Source organism: Phymastichus coffea, unplaced genomic scaffold, assembly GCF_024137745.1.
Source record: "Phymastichus coffea isolate CEN01 unplaced genomic scaffold, Cenicafe_Pcof_1.1 PCOF00091, whole genome shotgun sequence".
NCBI lineage: Eukaryota > Metazoa > Arthropoda > Insecta > Hymenoptera > Eulophidae > Phymastichus > Phymastichus coffea.
The window spans coordinates 247,631-272,253 of NW_026706902.1; the positions used below are offsets into that span (position 1 = coordinate 247,631).

A 24,623-nucleotide genomic window follows, 5' to 3' on the forward strand; every position below is an offset into this window, starting at 1 on the left:
ACGGAACATTTTACACGAATGTTTGGTCATGACAAAGCTCTCTGGAAAATGGGTGCCACGCTTGCTCACAGTTGATAACAAGCGAGCTCGTGTGGTTACATTTGAGCATGTTTCAATATATTCCAAAGGGGTTTTTGTAACGTTACATTACTGTTGATGAAGCGTGAATTCGTTATTATATGGCAGAAATGAAAAATCAGTCGAAAAAAGCGAAGACGTTACGATCAGCCGGAAAAATCATGAACACTATTTTTTAGAACTTAACTTGCATAATATTAATCGATTACCTACAGACAAGAAAAAGTATCGCACAAGAATATTATGCCTCATTATTAGAACAATTTAACACCATACTGAAGAAAAAGTAGCCCCTTCTAGCGAAAAAAAGCTTTTTTCCATCACGACAATGCTCTGCCACATATTCGATTTACGCTATGAAATATTTCCTTAGCCACCTTGTTTTTCAGATTTGAGCGCTTCGGAATATTTTTTTGTTTGCGACCAATGAGCATTTGGCGGAGTTTCGTAAAAATTACTCTGCAGGGGGCATGAGAAAGCTTGAGCGCCGCTATAATAAATGTATAGAGTTAAAGGGGGACTATATTAAAAAATATATTGAAATGATTAAAATAAATGTTAAACTCGCCCTCTTATTAAAGAAGCTTCGTGTGCTAGAAATAGAAATAGTGAACGAGGATGAGCAGAAATAGGACCTCCTTCGGCGGCTAGTCCTTGCAACAACGGCACTCCTGTTTCTTTCAAGGAAGTCTCAGTAACGTCGTACGCAAAAAATGCCTCATTAATGGCCCGAGCGTACAAAGCGCGTGTTCAATGCAGATGTGTCACCTGCGCTGCGCGAGCACGCCTACGCAAAGTCTAAATAAAGTATAACGATACTGCGGCAGTATAAGTAACCCGCATCATCGTCCATCGGCGCGCGCGCGCACCTCGTAGGTCACTGACACGCCAAGAACGCAAACTGCACTTGCTCATTTTCTTCGGACACGCGAGGCTCCCTTTTGTCTGCGCTCGATCCTCGCCCTCCCCTCTCTGCTCTCTCGTCGACTGATGGAGATTTATCAGCTCCCGGCTTTAATTGCCGGCCGCGTTGGGCCGCACGTATGACTCACACCTTCGCCTCATCGAACGTTATTCAATCGACTCCGTACTATCTGCGCGCATCTCTCGAAAGATCGAGATCGAGCGGCGTCCTTTTCTGCAGGGTGCTCATCGTGGGGCGCGCGCAAGCTCCGCGGACTCGGGGATCTGGTGGCGCGTCGGAGCGACGATGCTTGCGCGAAGGACACATCGACGCCGCAGCTGCCTTACGTAAAGCATACGCGAGCGCCTCCCTCGACAATCACTTGCATTTCTACGCGAAAACTATCGGCACTTTCACTGCGCCGCGTGCGACTTCCGTTCGGGCAAATCGCCTGTCCAATTGCTCCTCGCGGAGGTGTCGAATTCAATTCGGTGTATACGACACGGTCGGCGTTTAGCCTCACTACTATACTGCTACTGTCGCCTATTCCCAACGAGCCAGTTATAAATTGACTTTCTACATCGCCTTTTTCCATTATGAATGGAAGTCCAAAAGTGAAAGCTCTTATTATTCGTTTTCCTTTCTTTTGGACCCATATTGGGTAGGTAACAGTCGGCTAATCCCTAATTTATGGGTGGTAAGCTCCTCATTGTGCGATTCTTTAATTTTTGTCGCTTCCTACGTGTACGTTTAAACAAACGTTGTTTTTGCCGGTCTATTTATCCGCGTGGCTTGAATATACATTGTTCGCCAGTAGCGCTCGTTGATCAAGAAACCGCGGCGCGTCTCGTTATTTTGAGATATAATATTTTACTCCTGGCCACTTTCCACTCGACGAAACTTCATCGCCTGCCCGACATAGTGGCAAAACAAGCGTAAGAGGACATCATTTTAATCCGAGATAAACAATGCGAGTCCACAAATCAGAAACTGGAAGAGGCCTGTTTCCTCTCGGGTTTCCCATTATAACGCGACGATAAAAGTGCGCACTGACTGCTGCTGCGGCGATTTGTTCCGCGCTCCACTTGCCCGTTCGCGTTTTCACAGTGCTCTGCTTTTGTCCAAAAGCTTTGTTCCTCTTGCGCCCAGCCTACGCTCTGGCGTGATTGCGTGACTTTTAGTTTCCTCCGATCTGACTGGCATTATCTTCGCTTCGAGCGGTTCGGAAGCCTCGTACCGTCAGATTAACTCGAAAAAACTTTTATCACTTCGGCTTTTTATCAATCCGCCATTTGATTAGTTTGTCGACCCATGGAGTCGTTCGCATACTGCCAAAGCTTCAATTTCATACTTGGGCATAGATCTCGAATAGTTTCATTACGTTTAATTACAAGTGAGTCCAAGTTAGCGCGCAACTGCAGCTCACTTTTGACGAGCGGAATCAGTTTTCAGTAAAGTTTGAAGAAGCGCATTAAGCGAGCACGTTTTTCCTATGATGTTTTTGTCGGGAAAAAGTCGTTAACGCGCGCGCGCGCGCGTGCACGTTTTTTCCTATTTCCACGCTCGAGTCATCGCAGGGGTCAAGTAGCGGTAGCTTGCGGTACAATTGTCTCGTGGTCGTCGTGCGTACGCACAGAATTGCCGCCGAGAAGCGACCGACTGGAGAAGCTTTCGCAACTAGTCAATTGGTGTGTGCGAGTGCAAGCTTATCACGTGCCTGCGCAAACGAATCGGCTGATAAATTGCGAGCGCTCTAGCCGAAGCAAACAATCAAGTGGCGGCGCGCGGCGCGTAAATAAACACGCTAGTATTTAATATCGGCGGCGTCAGCGGATCGGTAGCCGACAATTACTCGCGCGCCCGGCAATCGTTCACTCGGCAGTTCTGTTTGCACGCGGCGGCGCGCGCCTGCGAGGAGGCAGCTGTCGCGCTGCCCCCGCGCGCGGCTTGCGCAACTCCGCGAGAGAGAGAGATCCGCGAGACTTCTTCTGCCTCCTTAATCGCTCGCGTCCTGTCGCGTGTCCGTCCTCGCAGCTGCGAGCCGCCGGCGGAAAAAAGACAATTTTCTCATCAGAGACTCGCAGCTGCGTTGTGATTTCAAGTGGTTAAGCTGTTGCGCCGCTCGTTTTTTTTTGTACGCTCTTTACGCGATGATGATGGACGACGTTGTTGTTGCTGCTCGCTGCTCCAGACGCCCGCCTATTAAATAATTTGCTTTGCCCGATGGTCGATACGCGCGGAGGAATGCCCTTTTTACGACGACTGTAAACTTTCTAACGGGGAAAGCGTTTTTGCCAACTGCACATTTGTCGAAATGCAATAAACGAGGGCGAGACGTGCAACGGAACGGAGAGTGAGAGAAAGTGCTGAGCCGCGCGACGAGCCAAAAACGATCGAACGATCGAACCATCGAACCATCATCTCTCTCCGAGCGAGCTTCCTTTCTCTATAGTTTCGTCGGCGCGATCACGGACCATCGATGTGCCTATCTCACGGCTCACTGTTTTTTTGCGCGCGAGCCTTGCCAGAGCGAAAGTTTTGTTTGGCTTTAGCTATTGGATCGTGAATATGAAGGATGCTGCTGCGCCGGCTGCTGGAATTTTTGCCGTTTGCAATGCTCAAGGCGGAGTGAAACTTTTCTCGAATGTCAGCGCGCGCCTAAAGATTTTAATCGTGCAGATTTCTAAAATCCGCCAGAGGCTCTTTGCAACGAGTTACCGAATTTGGATTATCGATTCCGCCTGCACTCCGTATGACACTTTCACGGCTCGGCCTGCTCAAGTCAACGGATCTAAGTACTTTGACGATCGATCGTCAACGACAACGTTGTGTTTGAATCGAGGCCGCATTGTTCATGGAAACGAATGCCGAAAAAACGCAACGACTGCTCGACGCTTTTCACGGTATACTAACAACGAGTGAAGCAACACGCACGAGTGCAACGAGCAAGAATTACAATGCGTGTGCGCAAGAGCTCAACGTGCTGCGCACTAATTGTTTTTTCACGAGCGTGCAAGTATCTCATAATACTCTCGCGCAAGACGACATTTACAGGGCGATAAGCAGAGACGTCGAGAACTTTGAGGTAAAAGCTTGGGGCGCATCGCGCGCATCGCGCGCATATTAAGGCAGTTATCAGGCTGAAGATCAGTCGTGGGCGTTTCCACGATCGCGCACGGGGGATGCATGCAAAAGAGAGGGGGAGAGGGAAAAAACTTTTGACGCTATCGGCGGAGACTATAATTGCCGCGCGGCTCGTCAACGTCACGCGAGGCCAATTAAGCCCGCGTCACTTCCGATTTGCAATCTGCTCACGCACGCGCGATGGACCATCGCGCATCCTTCGTTTCCGCGGCTAGGTGCGCACGCAAGCGAGCCTCTTGGAATGCCAATAACGCCGCGCAGCATCACCGACTCCTCCGCGGACCGATTCGGGCCGCGCCGCACGTTCTCAAGTAGATTCGCTCGGCGATAAAGCCTCGCAGAAGCGGCTTACGCAACGAAGGCACCGTTAGGCACTTTCGACCGCCCGATTAATTTATTCAGATTGGCGCGTAATCGGCTTAACCTCATCTCATCGAGTGTGCGTAGAGGTGTACTGACCCATCGCCGTCGAGCGTGATGGCCGTGTCGGCGAGTACTCGCAGTACCAGGCCAACGGTTGCGCGCTCGTTGCAATCGATGCCCAGCAGACAACTTTCCTCGGCGTCCTGGCGTCCCGTGCACGATACCACCACGAGGTAACGCGTTCGTCCTGGGTGCACCGACTCCAGCTTCACAGCCTGCAACATACAAGAAAGGCCCATGGTCAGCAGCTGCTCAACAAAATACTTGATCGAGTACGAATCGGCAGGGGGGAAGGGCGAGCTTGTATCCGCGGCGACGGACACCACGCATGCGGAATAGGCCGATAAATAATACCGACTACAGCGGCTCGACGGAGTATCAAGCCACGTACAGGTATCAGCCGCGGCGATCGCGCGGCGATCGCGCGGCAATCGTCTATTAGCGTTTCCCCTTTTCATTCGCAAAAAAATATGCTCGAGCGGCCCTTCATAAAAATCTTTCACTGCGGCGCGATCCGCTAACGACGTCGTTACGCGCGCTCGGAGTAACCATCGAAAATCGCCGGGACTGCACAATTCGCATGTTCTTCATCGATCAACGCTGCTCGGACACGACTCGCAGTGTTGAATCGACAAGATGATGCGAACGATCTATGGTGATGAAGCACTTCGGCATGCGCTGAGCGCCAGAGGATCGTTCGAGTTGCGGTGAAATCGAAACCGATCAAGTCCACCCCCGCGAGACAGACAAACCACAGCGTGGAGCCTGCTGATCGTGAAAGTGCGTGTTAGTAGTCGAAAGAAAGCCTCCAACCGGAAGGAGTTGCATGGGATTACATACCGGTTCTCTCAAGACCAGTAGTGGACCGGTCTCTCTTACTAGGCGTGCAGAGCATGGGATAAAAAGTCAAGCCAGCTGCTGCCGCTGCTGCCGCTGCTGCCGCCGCTGCTGTGCGAACGCATGGCGAACCGATAAGATTTGCTTTTCGAATTCCCGAGAGAGTTGTTTTAGTCATTGCGGATGACTGTCGGTTAATTTGCTTTCACGAGTTTTGTTGGCGACTTCAGACTTGTTTTTTCATTGATTTTGCAAAATCAATTTTTCACCGGTGTATCACAGATCCGCTTTCTTTGTATTGACGAGCAGATGATGATGTCGAGATTGGTTGCGTTGACTCATGGATATATACTTTGGCTTGGTTTATTAACATAAAAATACAGCTTTGCTCGTATAATTATCCAGTTGTTAGTATACGCAAATTCTATTCAATCCGTACTTTAAAAGCCACGCTTATGCATCGCCTTTTCAAATTTCAACAGGACAATGCTCACAATTCTCAGTAGAATTCAGCAGTATCAGCGAGCATCTATCCAGCGCGCCATGGATCGGGAAGTGACGTGCTGAAACGAAAGGAATGAACAAAATCGCCAGCAACTAGAACGAACAACAAAACGAAAGACAACTAATAGTGGCGGTTGGAATGTTATCGAGCACGAGGAAAGAAAATTGGCAAAGTAACAAACTCGTTACAGCGCGGCTAACAATCGTAATGGAGCACGCTCTCGATAGCTTTTAAATGGTGTACGCCTCGAAATCGCCTGCTCGGCGCAACGTTCCGCGCCCGGCGCTGATGAAGCATTACGATATCCTCGTCGTCATGCCGCTGCAACAACTGGAATCTCTAGCCAGCAAAACGAACCAGATAATGCATAAAGAGGCCATGGTTGTATTGGCTTTTTAATCGATGGGTCTTGGACGGATCCAGAGAGAGAGAGAGAGAGAGAGAGAGAGAGAGAGAGAGAGAGAGAGAGAGAGAGAGAGAGAGAGAGAGAGAGAGCTGAATGCCAGTCGCCGTACAATCGCCAGCGCAGCAACAGAGAGAAAGAGAGCAGCGGGCATAAGTGTAACAATGAATGTCGCGATAAATTATTGGTAGACCGAGATAACAAACCGTTAGCCGTGGGTGTGCCAAACCAACTCGCGCGCCGCTAAACAATCTGGCGCTATCGCTGAATTAGGTAGCCCGTGGAAGCCCCTACGGCCATTATTTACAACACTTGTGCAAATATCCGTCGGCGCGCAGGAAAACTGGATTCGCGGCCGATCGCACGTTAATTATGATTTAATATAGCGATAAGCACTGATTAATTGCCACTGCGCCGATTCAGATCGATTACCAATCGTCCAAGTCGAGAGGCAGAAAATCGTTATACGATCGTTATCGTCTAGACGAGCTTCGCTAGACGAGCTTCGAAAACAGCGGCAAAAGCCGCAGGACGTTGCACTTCCGCGACTCGCGCGCATAACCCTATTAAGCCTTAGTGGTAGCTAATTAGCCAAGCTCTCTTCTCTCTTCTCTCTCCTTCTCTTCCTCCCCCTCGTCATCGTCGTCGTTGTCTATTGTATTCGTCAGACAGAGTATTATTCGCCCCGATGAAAAAGTAGGACGCGCGTCTTGCTTTCCTCGCAACGAGAGAAAATAAAAATGCGTCGAATTAATGCGTTACAAGGCTCGAGTATCACGCGAAATCCCAAGTGGTTATCGAGCAGCTGCTGCATAAGGCAGAGCCGATCGATTTCAATTTTCTCTCTCTCTCTCTCTCGCGCGCTAACCTACAATATAATTAGATCCGATACCTGCCGCGCGAATTTTCATTGATAAATAATCGCGCGCAGCGAACACAAGGCACGCTTTCCATCCTGACCTCGATGCAGATCGGCGAAATTGGGTGCTTCGACAGGTTGAAGTTCGCAGGCGAGCCAAGTGTTGCTTCACGGAGATCAGTGCTACAGTTCACGAGCTGCTCAGGCTTTTTCTCTGCTGCGCGGCTAGTCGACGCTTCGATATTTTCAGATTTCCGCCGACTGAATTGCTCTATTTTAGAGAACGTTGGGTTGATTTTCATACTCGATTTGGTAGAGCAAACATTTCACACGATGCTTTCACTCAGTCGCGATTCAACTCGGGTATTAATTTTTTTACTTTATAATAGAACGATGTAACTGATGATCGCAAACCGTGAATTAATTCTCAGCATTCATTTCGAGCCCGGAATAAACGAATACGAATCTTGAAGATATTCATCAGAAGCATACATCCGTGTGGGTTCGTTGGTATGCGAAAATCTACCACAGCGAGCAACTGAAAAGCCAATTGAAAATTATTCTGCAAGAAGCATCGCGAGGTCGGTAGCACCACTCGATCCATCTTAATCGACGAGAGCACGTACCGTTGAAAAAGAAATCCCAAAAGAAAGGGAAAAGACTACGTCATGTACGCAGCGACGCGGACGAGCGAATCGTCGTCTTCGCATCGAAAGTTCAAGCAAACGTAATATAGTCCCACGTTACACGGCACACGGCGCAAAAACTTGGAGCTGGCGCGATGGAAAGTTGCAGAAAATCGGAACGAGGGCTTGTCTAGCAAATAGCGCGAGTGTGCCCGAGTTAATTGAGGAAACGAATCATACTAGGCGAAGCACACGCCGATTACTCAATTTTTCCCAGAGCTATTAATCATCAAAAGCACGCGTCGCTCAAACCCTAATCAACTTCGGTCTACGCAAGCGCGCGCGCCCGATGCAGAAAAGCCGATTGCGCGCCCGCCAGTTATTTATCACATAGTTGCGACACAGAATCCGCCTGTTCGCTTTACCGTTGCGCCTGTTTCAAATTGCTGGATTTTCAAATTGCTGCCTGCTCTGCTGCATCTTCCACGAACAAAGAATCCCAGCCACGTTCTTGGAACAAAAAAACAATGCAGCCTCCGGGCTACGCATTCCAGTGCCGAAAAAGCAGCTGCACGTGTTGTGGTACGCGTGTACACAAAGAGAAAGGGGAGGCGAAAGGAGGAGGCAGGTACCTGCGAATCGCGAGAGAACGCACTAGACGATAATATCTCCAGACGCTCGTTGTCGTCTGCATTTAAGTGTAAGCAGTCTCCGCCCGCGCCTTTTTTAAAGCATCCGAGCGCACACAAAGCAACGTGGAAGCACACCGATTACCGCGAGCGTCGGAATTCAAGTTGCGCGTTCTTTGTTTGGTGCTGCTGCTGTTGCTGCTATTGCCTGACTTCCTTAGTTCAACGGCGATCATTCAAAAATTTGCTTAAACGGCCTGATGAGACATTAAGCCTGATTATTTGCTTGCTTATGTTATACCTCTGAATGCGAATGTGGTCCTTAATTTTTTCAACAGATATTCGTCAGTTGTAAGCGAGTATTTTGGGCTCGATCGAAATATTCCAACGCTAACGTAGTTTAAGAAAACCATAAGTTCATCGATGAATCGGCCGATTCGAGGCAGCGAGTCATGCTGCGTCTCCAGACTACACAGGCAAAGAAGCCAAGTATTCGAAATGGTGAGGCAGGGCTAAAAGATATCGAGCGCATTAAAATTCCTGGATAGTAGCGGACTGGTCGGAGAAAAAGAGACGGGGAATAAAATAGACGATCCGATGATCCTTAACCCTATCTCTCCCTTGATCGAGCTCGCTATTCTCTCCCTTCCGCGACAACGACGACCTTGGCGGCCAGTCACCTTCCCTACAAGCGAGCCTGCCAAGGTCAAGATCGCCGCGACAGATAGCGCGACACACACACGTACCGCCGGAATTCGCCACAGCTTTCCATGCCTGCAGCGCGACCATGCCGCTGCCGCCGCCGCCGCCGCCGCCGCCGCGAGAGACAAGTGCAGCTCGGATACTCTGCGCGCTGAATGCGCGATCGGCAGGCCAATTCTTTTCCTTTTCTCTTTTTTGTGCTGAGCTGACAAACGACGCCGAGAGTTGGCTACCGGTTTTCGTCGCTGAATCCATAACGTCATCGAACAGTTGTATCGACGGGAGACGGGCGAGAAATTTGAACGACTGCCATGGAGGCTCTCTAGAGCTGCTTGCACCAGTGCAATCTTCATAGGGATGTGCACGCCAAGCGCACTAATTAAATGACAGCAGTAGAGCGTCGATGGAAAAGCGGCAAGTCCGAACACGAAAGCGAAGGTGTTACGTATAGAAATGTCGAGCGAAGCGCCGTCGAAGGCGCTCTCCACACTTGTGCGAACTTTCCTCTTGGAAATGATAATCCATTGCAGCGAGAAAGTGGCGGCGCGCTGATTCGATTTCGTGCTAATTGAAATACACGCCACAAATCATTGCGCAGGATATCGTTAAAGCCGAAGCAAGACGAGACGGCCGGTCGCGGAATGTCAAACCGTCTAACCGTTATCTCTCTCTCTCTCTCTCTCTCTCCGCCAGGGAGAAACTTTTGCAGTGGCCAGGCAACTAACCGTACACGCCGGCGCGCTCTCCGACACATCCATTTATTTCATCGGCATAACAGCGTGCAGCAGATTAGATTGCGCGCCTTTTCGTGCTCGCTTAGGCGCTTTCGTTCGCCAGTGCATTTGCATTTTAACGATGCTCCTTTCGTGCATCCTTCCACTTGGAAACAAAGCATTTTTCACAATAACACGCGCTCCACGCTGCCCGGACTGTTTAATTAAATGCTCGCGGGCAGGAAAGGTCAAAAATGAGCACTGCCAATCTCGAGACACGTCGCGCTAGCGCACAAGTGTTGCGAGAGGCCGATTCGCGCGAATTCAGCGATTATGCAAATGTTGCAGCAGCGCCACTGGCGGGCTTTTTATCGCCTGTGCATATCCGACGCTTGTAGCAAGCGCTCGTAGCAACGGTGTAGCGCCTGTCGCCAGGGCGCCCGTCGCGGCTCCAGTCAACTTGTCCTCTAAATACGTGGTCGCGCGATGTCAGCCTTTTCTTTTTATGACAAAGACTGCGAAATCCGGCTTCAGTTTATTTTATGTTTCCAGTGAGTTATATACGCGTGTGAATTTTTCCCCGAGACCCGAGCGCCTGTCTAATTTTTTCATTGCATTTTATGGATGTGGATGCTTTGAATCATTGTCGCTGCAGCTATCAAACCTCACGAGTGCTAATAAATTTGCCAGGACCGATCACACGAGACGTTTACGAAATTCATGTCTCTCCCACTACTTCGCGTGCAGCCGACGAACGAAATAAACCAAAATATATACTTTATTTAGCCAGACATCCATTGACACTCGTTCGAGACAAAGAAAAAAAGAAAAAGAAAAAAGCGAAAGACGAGTACCATCGGTAAATCTGCCATTCCCACAGGTTCAGCGTACTCGCGTTGCGTCTTCTCCGTCTGCCTGAAAAAAACTATATGCAAGGATTGCTGCAAGCAAAATGCCGGCATAGCACTATACAGATATAGAGCAGCAGAGCTCGCAGAGGCAGCAGCGATGTTGCACGAAGAGAGGGGGAAAGAACACGAAAAGCCAAGAGCCGATCGAAGGTGGTGGTGCTCTTTCCAACAACAGCGCGCCTATGTGTACATCCGTATTCGTGACTCACGCAGACGCACGTACTTTCTTTATTTCTCGTGTTAAACGCTCAATTACGCTCTCGCGAACGACTTATTTATTGCGCGCGATTATTATTCATGCCGCTGGAAATGCACGCTCCGGAGACGCGAAGGGCAGGAGGCTGACGCCGTTGACTTTACGATGTAGAACAATGTGCGACTGCACCCTTGACTCGATAACATTTTAATCGGCGTTAAACATTTTAAAGCGTCGGCGGCTCTTATGATTATTATTATAATTCGAGATTTGCTTGAAAAGAGGGGCTGGCGTTGGCTCGGCTGAATGGCGCGTCTGATGAAGCTCGCGTCTGATGAAGTGCGCCAAATTGCAATGGTAGATCGCGTTGGCCAACGCGTTATACTGTTGCACTCTCACTCTCGAGTCCGAGGATACTGCTTGACGCAGCTTCGAGTGCAAAAATACAAAGTGCTGTCGAAGAAAAAGCCTCGAGTGCAGACACAGCCGAAGCCTTTCTCACAAGGATAGCAGCGAGACTCGACAGAAGCAAATGTACACCAAGTTGCAAGTGCGCTACTGCACTTTATCAATATCTGGCTGGGCGACGGGCAACCGAATACCGCTAAACATTAACGACACCGTCGAGAGGCTTCGAGCGAACGCTTCGCTTTGCTCTCTTACATGTGCGCCTCTTTGGAGAATATTCTCTCGAAAGATATTGCATCTCGCGCGATTGCAGCGCCGAAAAAGGCTCGAACGCCTTCGCGCCGTGCACACCGCATAGCGGCCCCGACGTTTGGATTTCGTGCGTTTTCTCGTCTGCACTTGCCAAGCCGATTGCCGATAAAAGCGAAGGCACATCGGAGCGTGGCGTTATGTTCTTTCGAAATAACGGTCCTGCGTGCCAACCTACAGTTCCGTAAACGATCCCTTGCGATTTCATTCTTAGTGCCGAGCACTGCGAGACAACCAACAAAATCATCGACGTTTGTACGATCGCCGTGAAGCGCCTTTCGCTCCTCTGGATATTGATTTAGCTTCTTTCGGCGTAAACAAGAAAATGGCGGCTAATAAGCGTCGACGCAATTCACTTGGCGTTTATTCCAAAACAAGGTCTTCCGAACCGCCGCATGCCAAGTGCATCAGTTTGTCGCGTCAATATTCTTATATTCTCACTCGCGCGAGCGCCAAGAACGAAAAATTTCCGACTTTTGAGAAACGGTTGGTCCGACTGCGAGTGGCGCGGCTCGCAATCGGCCTAATAGAACGAGAGTGCTCGGTGACACAGCCTCGGGTATCGAGATTCTCGATTGCAAACATTTAATTGTCACTTAATTCGTAAGCTCGATCCACCTCTGGCTGTTGAAGAGAGACTGCCGGTCACTCCTGATCGGCGTCGTCGAGCCCAGAGAAACAGATTGGAGCCCATTCGCTTTGACGCTTGAGCGTGACTGGTAGCTTCGCGCTCCTAAATAGAGGCGTGAAGCGATAAAAGCCAAGTAAAAGTACTTCGGGAGATGCCTCGCGCGGCACTCCTCTCCGCGCTAGCTACACGGGAACGAAAACAGACAAACGGAAGGGCCGTGCTGGAAAGGAAGAACTCCTTTCCGTCGCTCGCCGGCTCTGGCGAGATCCAGCGCGACGATAAAGCGCGCGCATACAGTTAGTAGGTCAAGCCGCGTGCGCGCGTGTGACGACAATGCGAGGCAGTGTGTCGAAGCGCGCGCGGAGTCATCGCTTTTCGCGTAACGTGCACGCAGCACTGAGTTTTGCCGTCGCTGCACGAATTCGTTTGCTCGCCGGCGACAGCTACTTTCCCCGAGCAGCGTTCACCCATTCAAATGAGCGGGACGCCACGATTGTTCCCAGTTGGCGGCTGAATTGGAATGGACACGGTGCTCGTCGCGTGCGTTTTCCAGGTAGCAGAGGAAAAAAAAAACCGGCCGTTATTCATCGCATGCCGCCTGGAGTCATTGCGAAATCGACGCGCGCCTTTATGACGATCGTCTTCGCGCACGTGCCAATGGAGTGTGCTCGCGCGGCAAGGTCTGCGATTGTGCAACGCAGGCGGCTAGCTAATTAACGCGAGCTTAATCTGTGTCGAGGCGTCATCGTAACTATCGGCGCGCGCCTCGCGCCTCGCGCCTCGCGCATCGATCTTTTCGACGATCTTTCTGCAAATAACTTGGCGAGCGTGGCCGTTCTCGTTGAGGCGCAGGGGCCTGCGACCACTGCCATCGCACGAACGCGACCGCGTGTGCTCGACAACGAAGCCCTCTAGCGCTGCGTGAACGTCGATCGCAGCGCAGGGCCCGAAACAACGGGGACTATCAAACAACGCCTCGCCGCCGACGCCAGCGATCGCCGCCATTGATTGCCGAGGTTCATTCACAATGGGATACTCACTCTCAAGCTTATCATCGCCGCCGTATAACAAAGCTTCTGTACACGCGTACAGCGCCGTTCAATTGGCGCTGCGAGCGCATCTGCAGAATGATGTTGCTTAGCAGTGCAGGCGCTTTAATTGGATTTCCGTTTTCGCGAAATCGCAAAATCGCGAAATCGCGTGCGCTGCTGGTGAAACTCGTTTTGAACGGCGCTCCGAAGAGAAGGACAGACGAGGGATCAACAGACTCTTGGAGCGCTGATTTATTTACGCCACGTGGCACGTTCCAAATATCACGCGAGTGTACGCCAAGCCGCTTTATTCTTTTTCCGCATTTTCATTATACAGTTAACGCATGAGCGATGTTTGAATAAGAAGTGCGCAAGACTTTTCTCAACCTTCCGAGGGATGATCTTCTCATTAGAAATTAAATTTCCAGCTGTCTGCGTTATTCGATTACAGAACAGCTTGCCTGTTAATAAACGTCTGTTAGCGACGCACAGTGTACGAAATGTGAATTTGTTTTCTGAAAATCGTAAGTCTTCTGAACGAGAAGTGTCAGTGAGAGGAATGTGGTGGCATTCGAAAGTTAAGTTCATTTAATTTTAGGGAAAATTGCTACGGTATAGATTAGTCAATCAGTTATAAATTATAAATCAATTCTCCAAGTTGTAAATTTTCAGATAATTTTCATTTTTCTCAATGCTTTTCCAAAGCAAAAATCATTTTCCAAATAAATCCATACAGTTTCGTGTAGCGTTTGGAACGAGAATTCTGAATCTGCCGCCAAAAATCCCTTTAAAGTTATTCGTCCATGAGAAGAGGGCGTTCGATTCAATTATTTTTCTTGTTTTTTTCTATGCCGTAGAATTTATAGATTTTCAAACGATGATTTCAAATCATCATAAAAATTGAGGTTATTCCTCTTTATCAATCTGGATCTCTGACTCAAAGTTTAGAAAAAATAGATTTTAGTTATGTTCCATTGTTGTTTGAGCTCGCTGTAATGGATACGTTTTTTCACGAACTAAAAACACATTCTTCATCAGCAAAAATCCATTAAACGTTACGTTAAAAGACTAGTTCAATCTGAATAACACGTTTAAAGTAGGAAAAATAGCAATGATTTCAGTTTTTCAACACTCCGTACTGACAGCACATACTTTCCGCACGCTTAGCCAAAAACGTGCCTTCAAAAACGATCTTTCCAATTCCAACGTCGTATCGAAACATACTATATCGTACATGTTCGAAAAAGAGATTTTCGCCTCGTATCTTTTTTCATCTTCGTTTCGCTCGCGTGAATGCCACAGGAGACGAGAATTTTTACTTTCCCGCACTTATGTCGTAATGTACTATATATAATGTTAGTTTCATAACCATAAACAGGATTCATTATATATCAATTTAAAAAATTTTCGTACGTGCCTGCTTATAACGTAGTATGTACGTAGTTGTTAATAATTATTATTCTATGCGGTAGAATTTTTGTGTATAGCTCATTTAATTTTTCTTGATGTTGGGTGCAAGACAAAATTCACGTAATTATACTGATAATTTACCCAAACTTTCGTGATTTTCATCTATGTTTTAAATTTTATTTTGTTTTTATATACTTTTGTGTCATGCCAAAATTCTATCAAATTTTATAAGACAAATTTTATTTTATATGTAGTGCAAAATAATTTTACAGGAAACTTTTTCTTATTTTTTTCTTGACAACCTAAAATGGTTCAGCTCATTCATTTATTTACTACTTACTATTAATCTTTTTATTTACTTATTTTATATAAATGTTAATCACCTAACATTTGATGGTTGTAAGTATGTCTGCCTTGCGAAATGATTGGGAGATCCAAAGTATTACAATATTTGCTGTAATTAATAATTCATCATTTGAAATTTTGTCTTGTTATATGAAAACCGTGCTGAAATATTTAAATTTCAAAAATTTAAGAATTTCATTTCCAATTGTAAGTAACCAACTTCAAAAAATTATGTGTCTACTTACTTACCAGCGATGAACTCTGTTATGTCTGAGGAAAAAGATGTTTTAAAAACTTTCATTTTTAACTTGATCAGAGTTAATAAATTTAAGGGACCTATTATATATATCGCTTTATAAAAGAAGTTCGTCATTCGATTTTCACGACTAGTCTGACGTACACGATCAGTCATATATTTTCGAAACAGTTTGTGTCACGATTCATTAGCGCCTCCAGCAAAAAAAAGTTACTGGAAGAGGTAATTCCCTAGATGTTTCATACATAAAGTTATTTTTATGAGTAAATCTGTTCATATATTATTAACATCTAAAAAATGAAAAACACATTATTCCAGTTACACCGAAATCCTTATAAATTATGTTTATTACAAGTGTTTTTTAATAATCAATACTTACATCAGTATATTTTTTCTGGTTTTGCACAACGATATAACTAATATAGGATCATTACTATGAATGTTATTAATGTACTATATAGTATTGTTGTATATTATCACGGATTGTGTATACCCAAAATGTACAACTAGCATCAGCGCATTGCATCACAAAGCGCTTATACACCGTGGTAGCACGACACCTTTCTCACCAACGCAAACATTGAGACGCGACAACGTCGCGGCATTTAGCGTTTCCGGAGACGGCACGACATATATCGTCAGCCCAATTAACGCTGAATCGCAAGTTTCGTGCCGAAGCTTCGAGTAAGCTTTCGGCCAGACCGTGAGACAAAGTCGCCCCCCTCCAAACTTACGCTACATACAAAAATCACGGGAAACAAAAGTATAAATACTACCACGCGTGATGCGTGATGCACAGAAACACTCAAGAAGGAACACAGGAGCCAAATGCGCGACGCGTTACTTTCAACCCGCACAACTTCGCATCTAGACTCGCAATTATTTTATTTGGGGTGTTACTGCTCAAGCAAGAGTAACCAGCGCCATGTGCTTAATTAATTCATACGGCGCGAGTATTAGCCAGGATTTATTGTTTCGCTATATCGCTGGCAGGATATCTCTCTATGTTTTTAGAACAACAATAAATATTCTATATCTGATATCCGTTAGTCATTTTATTCCCATCTTTACAATTATCTCCGTTGCGGAGAGAATTATATATACCCGATTCAATATTTATAAATTAATTATTAAGTTTTTTTTGAATGTCAGTATTATATAGTATGAAATTGTTGGGTGACTCTTTTGTCCTTTCATTTGTAACCGTAATTCTTTCTACCTAGGGTGCTTAGCCTTATTTTTACATTGAATAACATTTTTACATGACACAGAAAGAAATAAAAAAAATGAAATCTAAAAAATAGATAAAAATCACGAAGCTTCAAGTTTTGGTAGACAACCAGTATAATCGCGTGATTCTTGTTTTACACTCTACATCAAATGAAAATCAAATGAGATATAACGCGAAAATTTTACCGCATAGAATAATAATTATTAACAAATACGTATATACTACATCGTTAGTAAACACTTGCAAAAATATTTTAAATTGATGGATTATGATTCTTGTTGATAGTTATGAAGCTAATAATATAAATTAAAATCATTACCATTGTCTGTACTTTGGAAGCGTTTTCTAGATTGAATTAGTAACTAACGTAACGTTTGATGGATGACTTACTAATGAAGAATGTTTTCAGTTCATTGAAAAACGTATCCACTGCAGCCGACTTCAAATAATAACAAAACACAACGAAAAGCGTCGATTTTTTCTCAACTTTGGGTGCGTTTTTCAGATTCATAAAGTGGAATAATTTCATTTTTATAAATGATATGAAATTGTCCTTTTAAAATCCACGAGTATATATGTTTCTAGTTCATAGAAAAAGTGCTGTTTTACAGCATCCACGTAAAAAGAAACAAGATAAATAGTTGAATACTTAACTTTGAATGCTTTTTTCTCATGGACGAATAACTTTAAATGAATTTTTGACGGCAGATTTAGAATTCCCATTTCAAAAGTTACAAAAAACTGTATTGTTTTATTTGAAAAATGATATCTTTTGTGGAAAGAAATTAAGGAAAAAGAAAATTCTTTGAAAACCTATAACTTGGAGCATTGATTTACCATCGAAGTGATTGACTTATCGATTCCGTAACAATTTTCCCATAAACTACATGTAACTTAGCTTTCGATTGCTGCCACATTAATCTCGCTATCACTTCTCGTTCGAAAAATTTACAATTTTCGGAAAAAAAATTCACATTTCATACATTGTACGTCGCCATAAAGAACAAGATTTCTACGAAGATATGCGAAGCGGCAAAAAGCCAAGAACTCGAGTATAGTGCGTTTCCGCAAAGACGATCCGCTAAAAGGACGCTACTTTACGCAGCTCGCACTTGCTGTTTCTTCGGTTGACTGATTATCGCGGATGAGATTTCAATCGAGATGCACGCTTCCGCCTATTTGTGTTGTTTTCTTGCAGCTTCAGCTGACAATTCGTTTTTGCGGAGTGCCTGGTTCTCGACAAACAAATTATTTGGCAAAACCCAAGGCTGCTCTTAATGGACAATTGGTCAGTTGGACAACTCGCGAGAAAAGTTTGAAATATTTGCGCGAGTCATGTAGCGCACAAATGAGCTAATGCATAGACGCGTCGACGGGAATGACGTGGCGCGAAAAATGTTGCAGTCACGAATTGCTCGCGGTGACGATGCTTATTTATTTATCTATAACCGCTGCGCACTCGCGCATCCTTATCAGCTGCAATGGAATGCGCGAAATATTCGATCGTCACAGGCATTTGCCGACCGCGCACGCGCACGATCGTCACGTACTTTGGTTAGCGCAGGCAAGCGGAGAGAAAATCTCGGCTCACCGGCGAAGCAGCCACATCACGGGTAATCAATGAAAAAGGCTGCGCGGCGGCTGACGCGTCGTCAATCTTGCGCGGAGTGATCCAGCGATTTTCAAAGAAGTTATAATCCAAATGCGGCACGTGCCTAACTCGCGCGTACCGCAGACTCGGTCGCCGTAGCCGTCAAATTTTGACAAAGGAACACCAGAGCTCGTTCTTCTTCGCCTTTTCTTTCGAGCACTCGTCCGACTTTTCAAAGCCGTAGTAGCTCGTTTCAGTTTCAGGCTGCGTTTCTGCCCTCTTTACCTCGTTGCATAGTTGACAGAAACCAAGAGTGCGGGGCGAGGCAATTTTTCATGAGTTCTTTCTCTCTTCGCGGAATTTTGGCCCGGCCAATTGGATAGTTCGCTCCAGCGAAGCAAGTCTGTCTCGCGCGACGCGCATGCTCTTCTTGGCTTTCTAATGGGATATCGATCTGTGCTGCGTCGAATTAAAATCACTTCCACAGCTGATCACGCGATAGGCAGGACATTTATTATCGCTGTTAATTGAAGAGATTACACAATTTTCACGCCCTAATTGGCAGAAATCTTTCTCGATAGCTCCTCGACATTTCTTTCGTCGCGGTCGTCCATTTTTTCAAAAACCAAACATTCGGCGGATAGGCTCGCCTTATTTGACGGAGCTACAAAGCACTTGCCTCAAGTAAATAACGATGAGCAAACTTGCGCGCGGCCAAAAGATAAAAGTGCCTCGTGATCCACCTAGCGATGAATCAATAAACTATGCATACTTTCAGATAAAGCCTAGGTGCGAACGTACATCGGCTAAAGCCAGGCGGGTTTCGATGACAACTTTGAAGCCGACCGAGCGAGCTCTCGCTGTAGTCTGCACACGCTGAAAGAGAGTAAACGCTCAATCGTCCCAGGCGCGAAAAGAGACTTGCTCGTTTAAAATAAAAAGAGAAGCGAGAAGCGACCATCCCGCAAGCACACTTTAGTGTTAAACTCTCCTTTCTTTGGCATAGCACGCTCAGCGTGCCTCTCGCGCTTTTGGCAACGCGGTCGTATTGATCGTCATGAGTAACGGCGTTGCAAATTGGTCATTTGGCTTTCAATACGCGCTCGCTAATTTGACGTCGATTTTCACGTTCAGCAAGACCTGTTCCGCGGTGCGGCACATCGACAAACGCAAGCGTAGACCGCGAGTGCGAGTGACGTGCCGCTGACAATGGCGGCTCATTGTTTCGCGCTGGATGCGCAAAAAAATGCGAGTGCGTGGGCAGGCTATTGTTGACGAGCGTGTACCTCGTAAATACTACATGCTGCTTGCAATGTCGTGGGCTAGCATGAAGCTTCTAACGGGATTTATCGAGGACGGGCTGCGACTGACTTGCATGGGGCGAAAACAAACCGGATGATCTCGGAAAAGACAGAATCGGTCACGACATCGGACCGCTCGATAATATAAATTTGGAACGTGGCTATTGGCGATGGATGAAAGCGAGGACTGGCGCTCGCTTCCATCTCAAAAAGTCTTAGAAATTGCCGCTGTAACGATAGCAGTAAGCTACGGCGCATCGCTCGGCGCTCTAAATTTAGCCAAGAGTCAGTGCCAACAAACCAGCACCTGTACAGCCAGGTTGAAAATAAGAAAAGGCAGGATAAAAAGGACGACGAAGGCAGCTAGTACTAGTCAAACGGTACGTCGCTGTCGCTCTCTCTCTCTCTCTCTCTCTCTCTCTCGACTTTTTGCCACGGCCCGTTACTTTTTACGCGAGAGAGCAAGCCACGCCGAGGTGGTGGAGGAGGACGCGCGGAGCAGAGAGCAGCGCACGAGCGGGACCTTTTATGCGGAAAGTGTCAGCGACCTTCTACTCTTCCTCGCTCAACAACTTTAACTTCCGGCCCTTTGTGCGACTCTCTTGATCGACTGCAACTGCGAATGCTAGGTAGCCTTGGGGATCGTATCGTGTCTTTGGCGCATTTTTTTACACTTTTTGCTACATTCCGTCAGGTGCTATGGCCGAAATTTCTAATGAATACACACTTTATTTTCCTTTCGTTGGGCTACGCCCAACTTTACAGCTATTCGATGCATATGACTTTCATTATCAGACATTTTATCAACTTTTGTATGACAAATAAATTTGCTCTGTAAGTAATGAAAATTGAGCTTTAAGATACTCCTATAAACTATTTTCATGTAGAAGAATGATTTTACAATAAGTCTGCAAGATAAATTTGAAATTCATGCAAAAAAAGAACAATTCATCAAGGGAGCAACATAAAATCAAGGTTGAATTAAAAATTTTATTAATTATTTTCAATAAGCTACGTTGATCATTATCCACTCAAACCTCTTTATCAATTACGAAAAATTATCAACTGCCAAACCACGGCCAACGCCTCTTTAACCATCAAATTGAAATGCCCGAAAGGCCGAGCAACTTTCATAAAAATAGCAATGTACGATTATTGGCAACATCAAGGCCAATTTGCAACGGTATATTAGCAAAGAAAATGCCCAGTAGCGAACAATACGCTTACATACACGCGCTCTCAGCGTGTAGCACTATACCGGAGGCATTTTCTCGACACCGCGGCTTCGCTCAGAAGCAGCAACAGCAGCAGCAGCCTTGACCCGATTGAAGTAAAGCGAGAAAGACAAACTGAACTCCCGCAATAATGTCCACTTTTTTCCTCTTCTTCCCTCATGGACCAAGGGCAGCATTCGAAAGTGGGTCGCGCCGATGCATAATGAAAACCTCTCCTGGTTATTATCATCATCATCATCATTATTTTTGTTGTTGTTGTTGTTGTTGTTGTTGTTACCCGCGAGGCTCTTTTGAAATGAGACCTGTGCAGGAGCTAGACAACGCCAACATGCTAACGGTTGACGGTAATTTCCCTCTTATTTTTATTTCTTCATTTACTCTTAGATTTTCCAATGTTTTTTTACAGCGAGCAAGCCTTTTCACCACGTTCTTGGTTAATGAGCTTCACGAAATTTTCGTTGCGATAATTACTGAACACAACATTTTTCAAGAGAAGAAAAACCAGTGATAAAAAGTGGAAGGGGAGACAGGACAGGTGAAAATCCGAACAACACGCATCTGTTAAGAAATCTTTTTTCCGAGTTGAAGCGAAACAATGCAGCAACACACACTTGCTTAATTAATTAGTATTACACAGGTCTGTGTAGCCTATAGTAATGAATAATTTGGAATGCAAAGTCCACAACCGGTTGTTTATTCGCAGTAGCTCAAAGATCGATAAACGAGCGTATAAAGATCTCGATAAAGATCGGTCTATTTATTTATTTGTTTGGCCGTCGTGGCTATGTAATGAACACGTCAGCTCGATGGGTGGATGCGATGATGATGCTGTTGCTGCTTCGTGCCGGGCACAAGTAGCGGAAATCGTGAACTTTCATTGCTACTTCCTTGCCTGAGGCAAGAAGCCGTCATCTTTCGCGCCCGTGCAAGTGGGTCGCGTCGCGTCTCCAAAGGACGACACTTATATATACCCGCGTGCCGTGCTGCTGCTGCCGATACCTGTGATTTACGGGTGCTTCGTGAAATACCTTATCTTTGCCACTTTGTCCCATCACACCGTTTATTCTTTCTTAGCTTGTTAGATATTATGTGTTTTGTTATCGGTCTTCTGTGACCTTCGATTCGCTTATCGATACCAATGAAACGTTTGATTTCGTACAATTCACTAAAATTTCAGATTGCCAGGTTTACATAAGCAAGTGGAAACTTTCAGCTCGTGTTTATGATGGAAACACTTAGCAGCGCAAAGTATGATACGCATGCAATAAAAACTCACAACGAGAGGAAAAGCCAGCGCAGTTTGGTCGACAAACAGATCTCATAACTCACCTGTAACACACAACAAAATCAACAATTAGACACGAAAAAATCCAAGCCTGAACTACAACAAATACGCGATCTTGCAAGCCATTCATTTTCATCTTGTATGTATATATTTTGAAAATCTCCGCGGAAATGTATTCATACGTCGTTCTCGCGCATAAGGAGCACAAAATGCACGTCACGTATGCTGCATTTATACGAGATGCCGAGCACGCTACTACAACTTTTTTTCACCGTTACCGTCTCGCGTAAACTCTCTAATTTCCGCCAAACTTTGAAATGAAAGTCCAACGACTGAGGACTAAAGAGGGCAACTTACTTATGCTCTGTTTCTCCAACTCCGAAGGAGTACTCGTGAACTTAGTAACTTCAAGTTTCGTGATTAAGTGGCTCGAGTTCAATTCCGTATGGATAATTAACGTTTGCTCCTTTGCAATTACAGTTTCTAGATAAGCCAAGCGTCTTTCCCCCCGCAACACGTCAACTCGTTAACAAATCAAAAGCAATCGAGATAAAAAATGTAGGTTAGTCCATGAAAGTTCACAACTGCCAGGCGCTATTAGATAGATTTTTGCTGCTGATAGCGCCCGGTCTACGATTCTTTTTTCTTGCTATTGTCGTTCATCGGGGACTTTTCTAGAAAATTTCTCTCTCTCTCTCTCTCTCTCTCTCTCTCTCTCTCTCTCTTGTGCGCGCGAGACACGTCCAAAGGTATTCCGCAACGTGCGACTGGCCAATAAATTAATTTCTTTTTCCGCGCGACGCATAAATAACTCCGCTCTCTCGCGGACCTCTTCGTCTCTCTTTTCCTTTCTTACCTGCGATTATATAGTGCCGTGGCAAAAGCCAAGTATTATCAGAGCGAGAGAGACAGCGTCATATATGGCAACGTGAGTATGTGGACGCGTTGACCCTCGGAACTGACCTTTAAGCCAAGCCGCGGTAAATGATATCGAGACCTTTAAATTAATCTTTTCACGCGAACAAGCTTAGAAATAAATGCTCTTGTAGTGTGCAAGAAAAAGTTATATTAATAACATTAATGTGTGAGTATTTTGCTTGTTGGTACAGATCAAACTAAGATAGATGCTGTCGTAAATAACCAAAACAATTGCATGAATATTTCTATCATGTTATATTTTTATCTGAAAAATGAAATTAATCTTCTTTGCATAAATTATTCAACATTGCCAAGCTTGCCCGCTATTTCTGAACTGTAAGTTACGATTATAAACGTTCGAAGATTAATACGAAAATGCGTAAACAAAAATTAGTGAAGTATGAACATGTCATACGACTCTCTCGATGTAAGCTGTTAGCGAAATGCGCAAGAGAAGATTATTTATTGATAAACGAAGAAAAAAAAATGAATATTATCATCCAAACGACTATTTTCAAAACATTCGAGTAGGAAAAAGTCAAACTTTTTCTACAACTACGTATAGCAGCAATAATAAGAAAAACTGATGTGTCCTTCGAGATAATTTCGAAAAATTAAACTCGATTGAAGCTGTGAAGAGAACTCGTGGAAATAAGGCACAATCAAGTGTACATAGCCAGACACTCGAAATAATACAACAATTAAGACGAGCAAAAAAAGTCCAGCTTTTATTTTCCAAGCGAGTCGCAAGTGCAGCAGGTAGCCAGCATGCGATTCGAACATTAAGCATCGGCAGTCGAACAACGCATTCGTTTTTTTCTTTTCGACGGACTTTTATTATCCCCGAGGGAGCCGAATAATTGCGAAATAATTTACGTAAGATTGCAAAAGTTTTGCGCGGCAATCAGCATGCGCACGCACCAGTAGCAGATATCAAGCGCAGGAGACGAACAGGCACGCAAGTGAGCGAGGCTGCGAGCACGGGGACACAGGCAAATCAACCTATGTATATTACACGGCTATGCTCGTCGCCTCTTTATTCAAGCGATCACACGGATGGCCGAGCTTAATGAAGATATTAGATTTTCAATAACTCGCTGTTGCAACATACTTGAGCTTGTTAGCCGATCCCACGACGATGCCGCGCGTGGAAAATGTCTTTATTTGAATGTGGAGCGACGTTCGGCCGTACACGTATATGTCTACGTAGACGTGTGTGTTTCTTTCCCGCGGGGCACATAACAATCTATATAGAATCTCGCGCTCTCGCCAGACCATGTGAATACGGTTGATAGGTTACATGATAATTCCACGGATTTTAGAATCGTGTTAAGAGGTTGCGTAAACCTCGGCGAGCTACCGTTTTTCTATAACAATCTCCTAGATGTTTATCTCGGATCCTTTATGGAAGCGTTCAATTGATAACCGGAGTGTTAGAAAAGCTCCTTCGGCGTTCTGTTTTCAATTTTCGCGTCAAATATAAAAATGCCTATCTGTAAATGGACTTGCTGCCCATAGACTAGCTCCGAGCAACAATCAAGGACAAGAATTTTCGTTATCTTCTATCTTAAACCCCCGAGCGTTATCGCTTGCATCTCCGGCCACTCGATCGCTCGGAAAAACTAATTCAGGCTGTATGAGGTGAGTGCTTTCTAATTGGCGTAGAGCTCCTAGCTCAAGGTCGATAACAACGCGAGCAGCAGCAACGTTCAACCGGTCGAGTTTCTTACAGATATATTTTA

General features: G+C 45.6%; 1 protein-coding gene across 2 annotated transcripts in view; it reads right to left on the reverse strand.

Moving 5' to 3' along the window:
• The window catches only part of LOC131669272 (protein phosphatase Slingshot-like), a 105,597-nt gene that overhangs the window by 41,823 nt on the left and 39,151 nt on the right, over positions 1–24,623 (reverse strand). For both annotated transcript variants that reach the window (XM_058944038.1, XM_058944039.1), the window contains one exon: positions 4,586–4,764. In XM_058944038.1, coding sequence (XP_058800021.1) covers positions 4,586–4,764 — 179 coding nt within the window. The remainder of the gene's footprint in view (positions 1–4,585; positions 4,765–24,623) is intronic.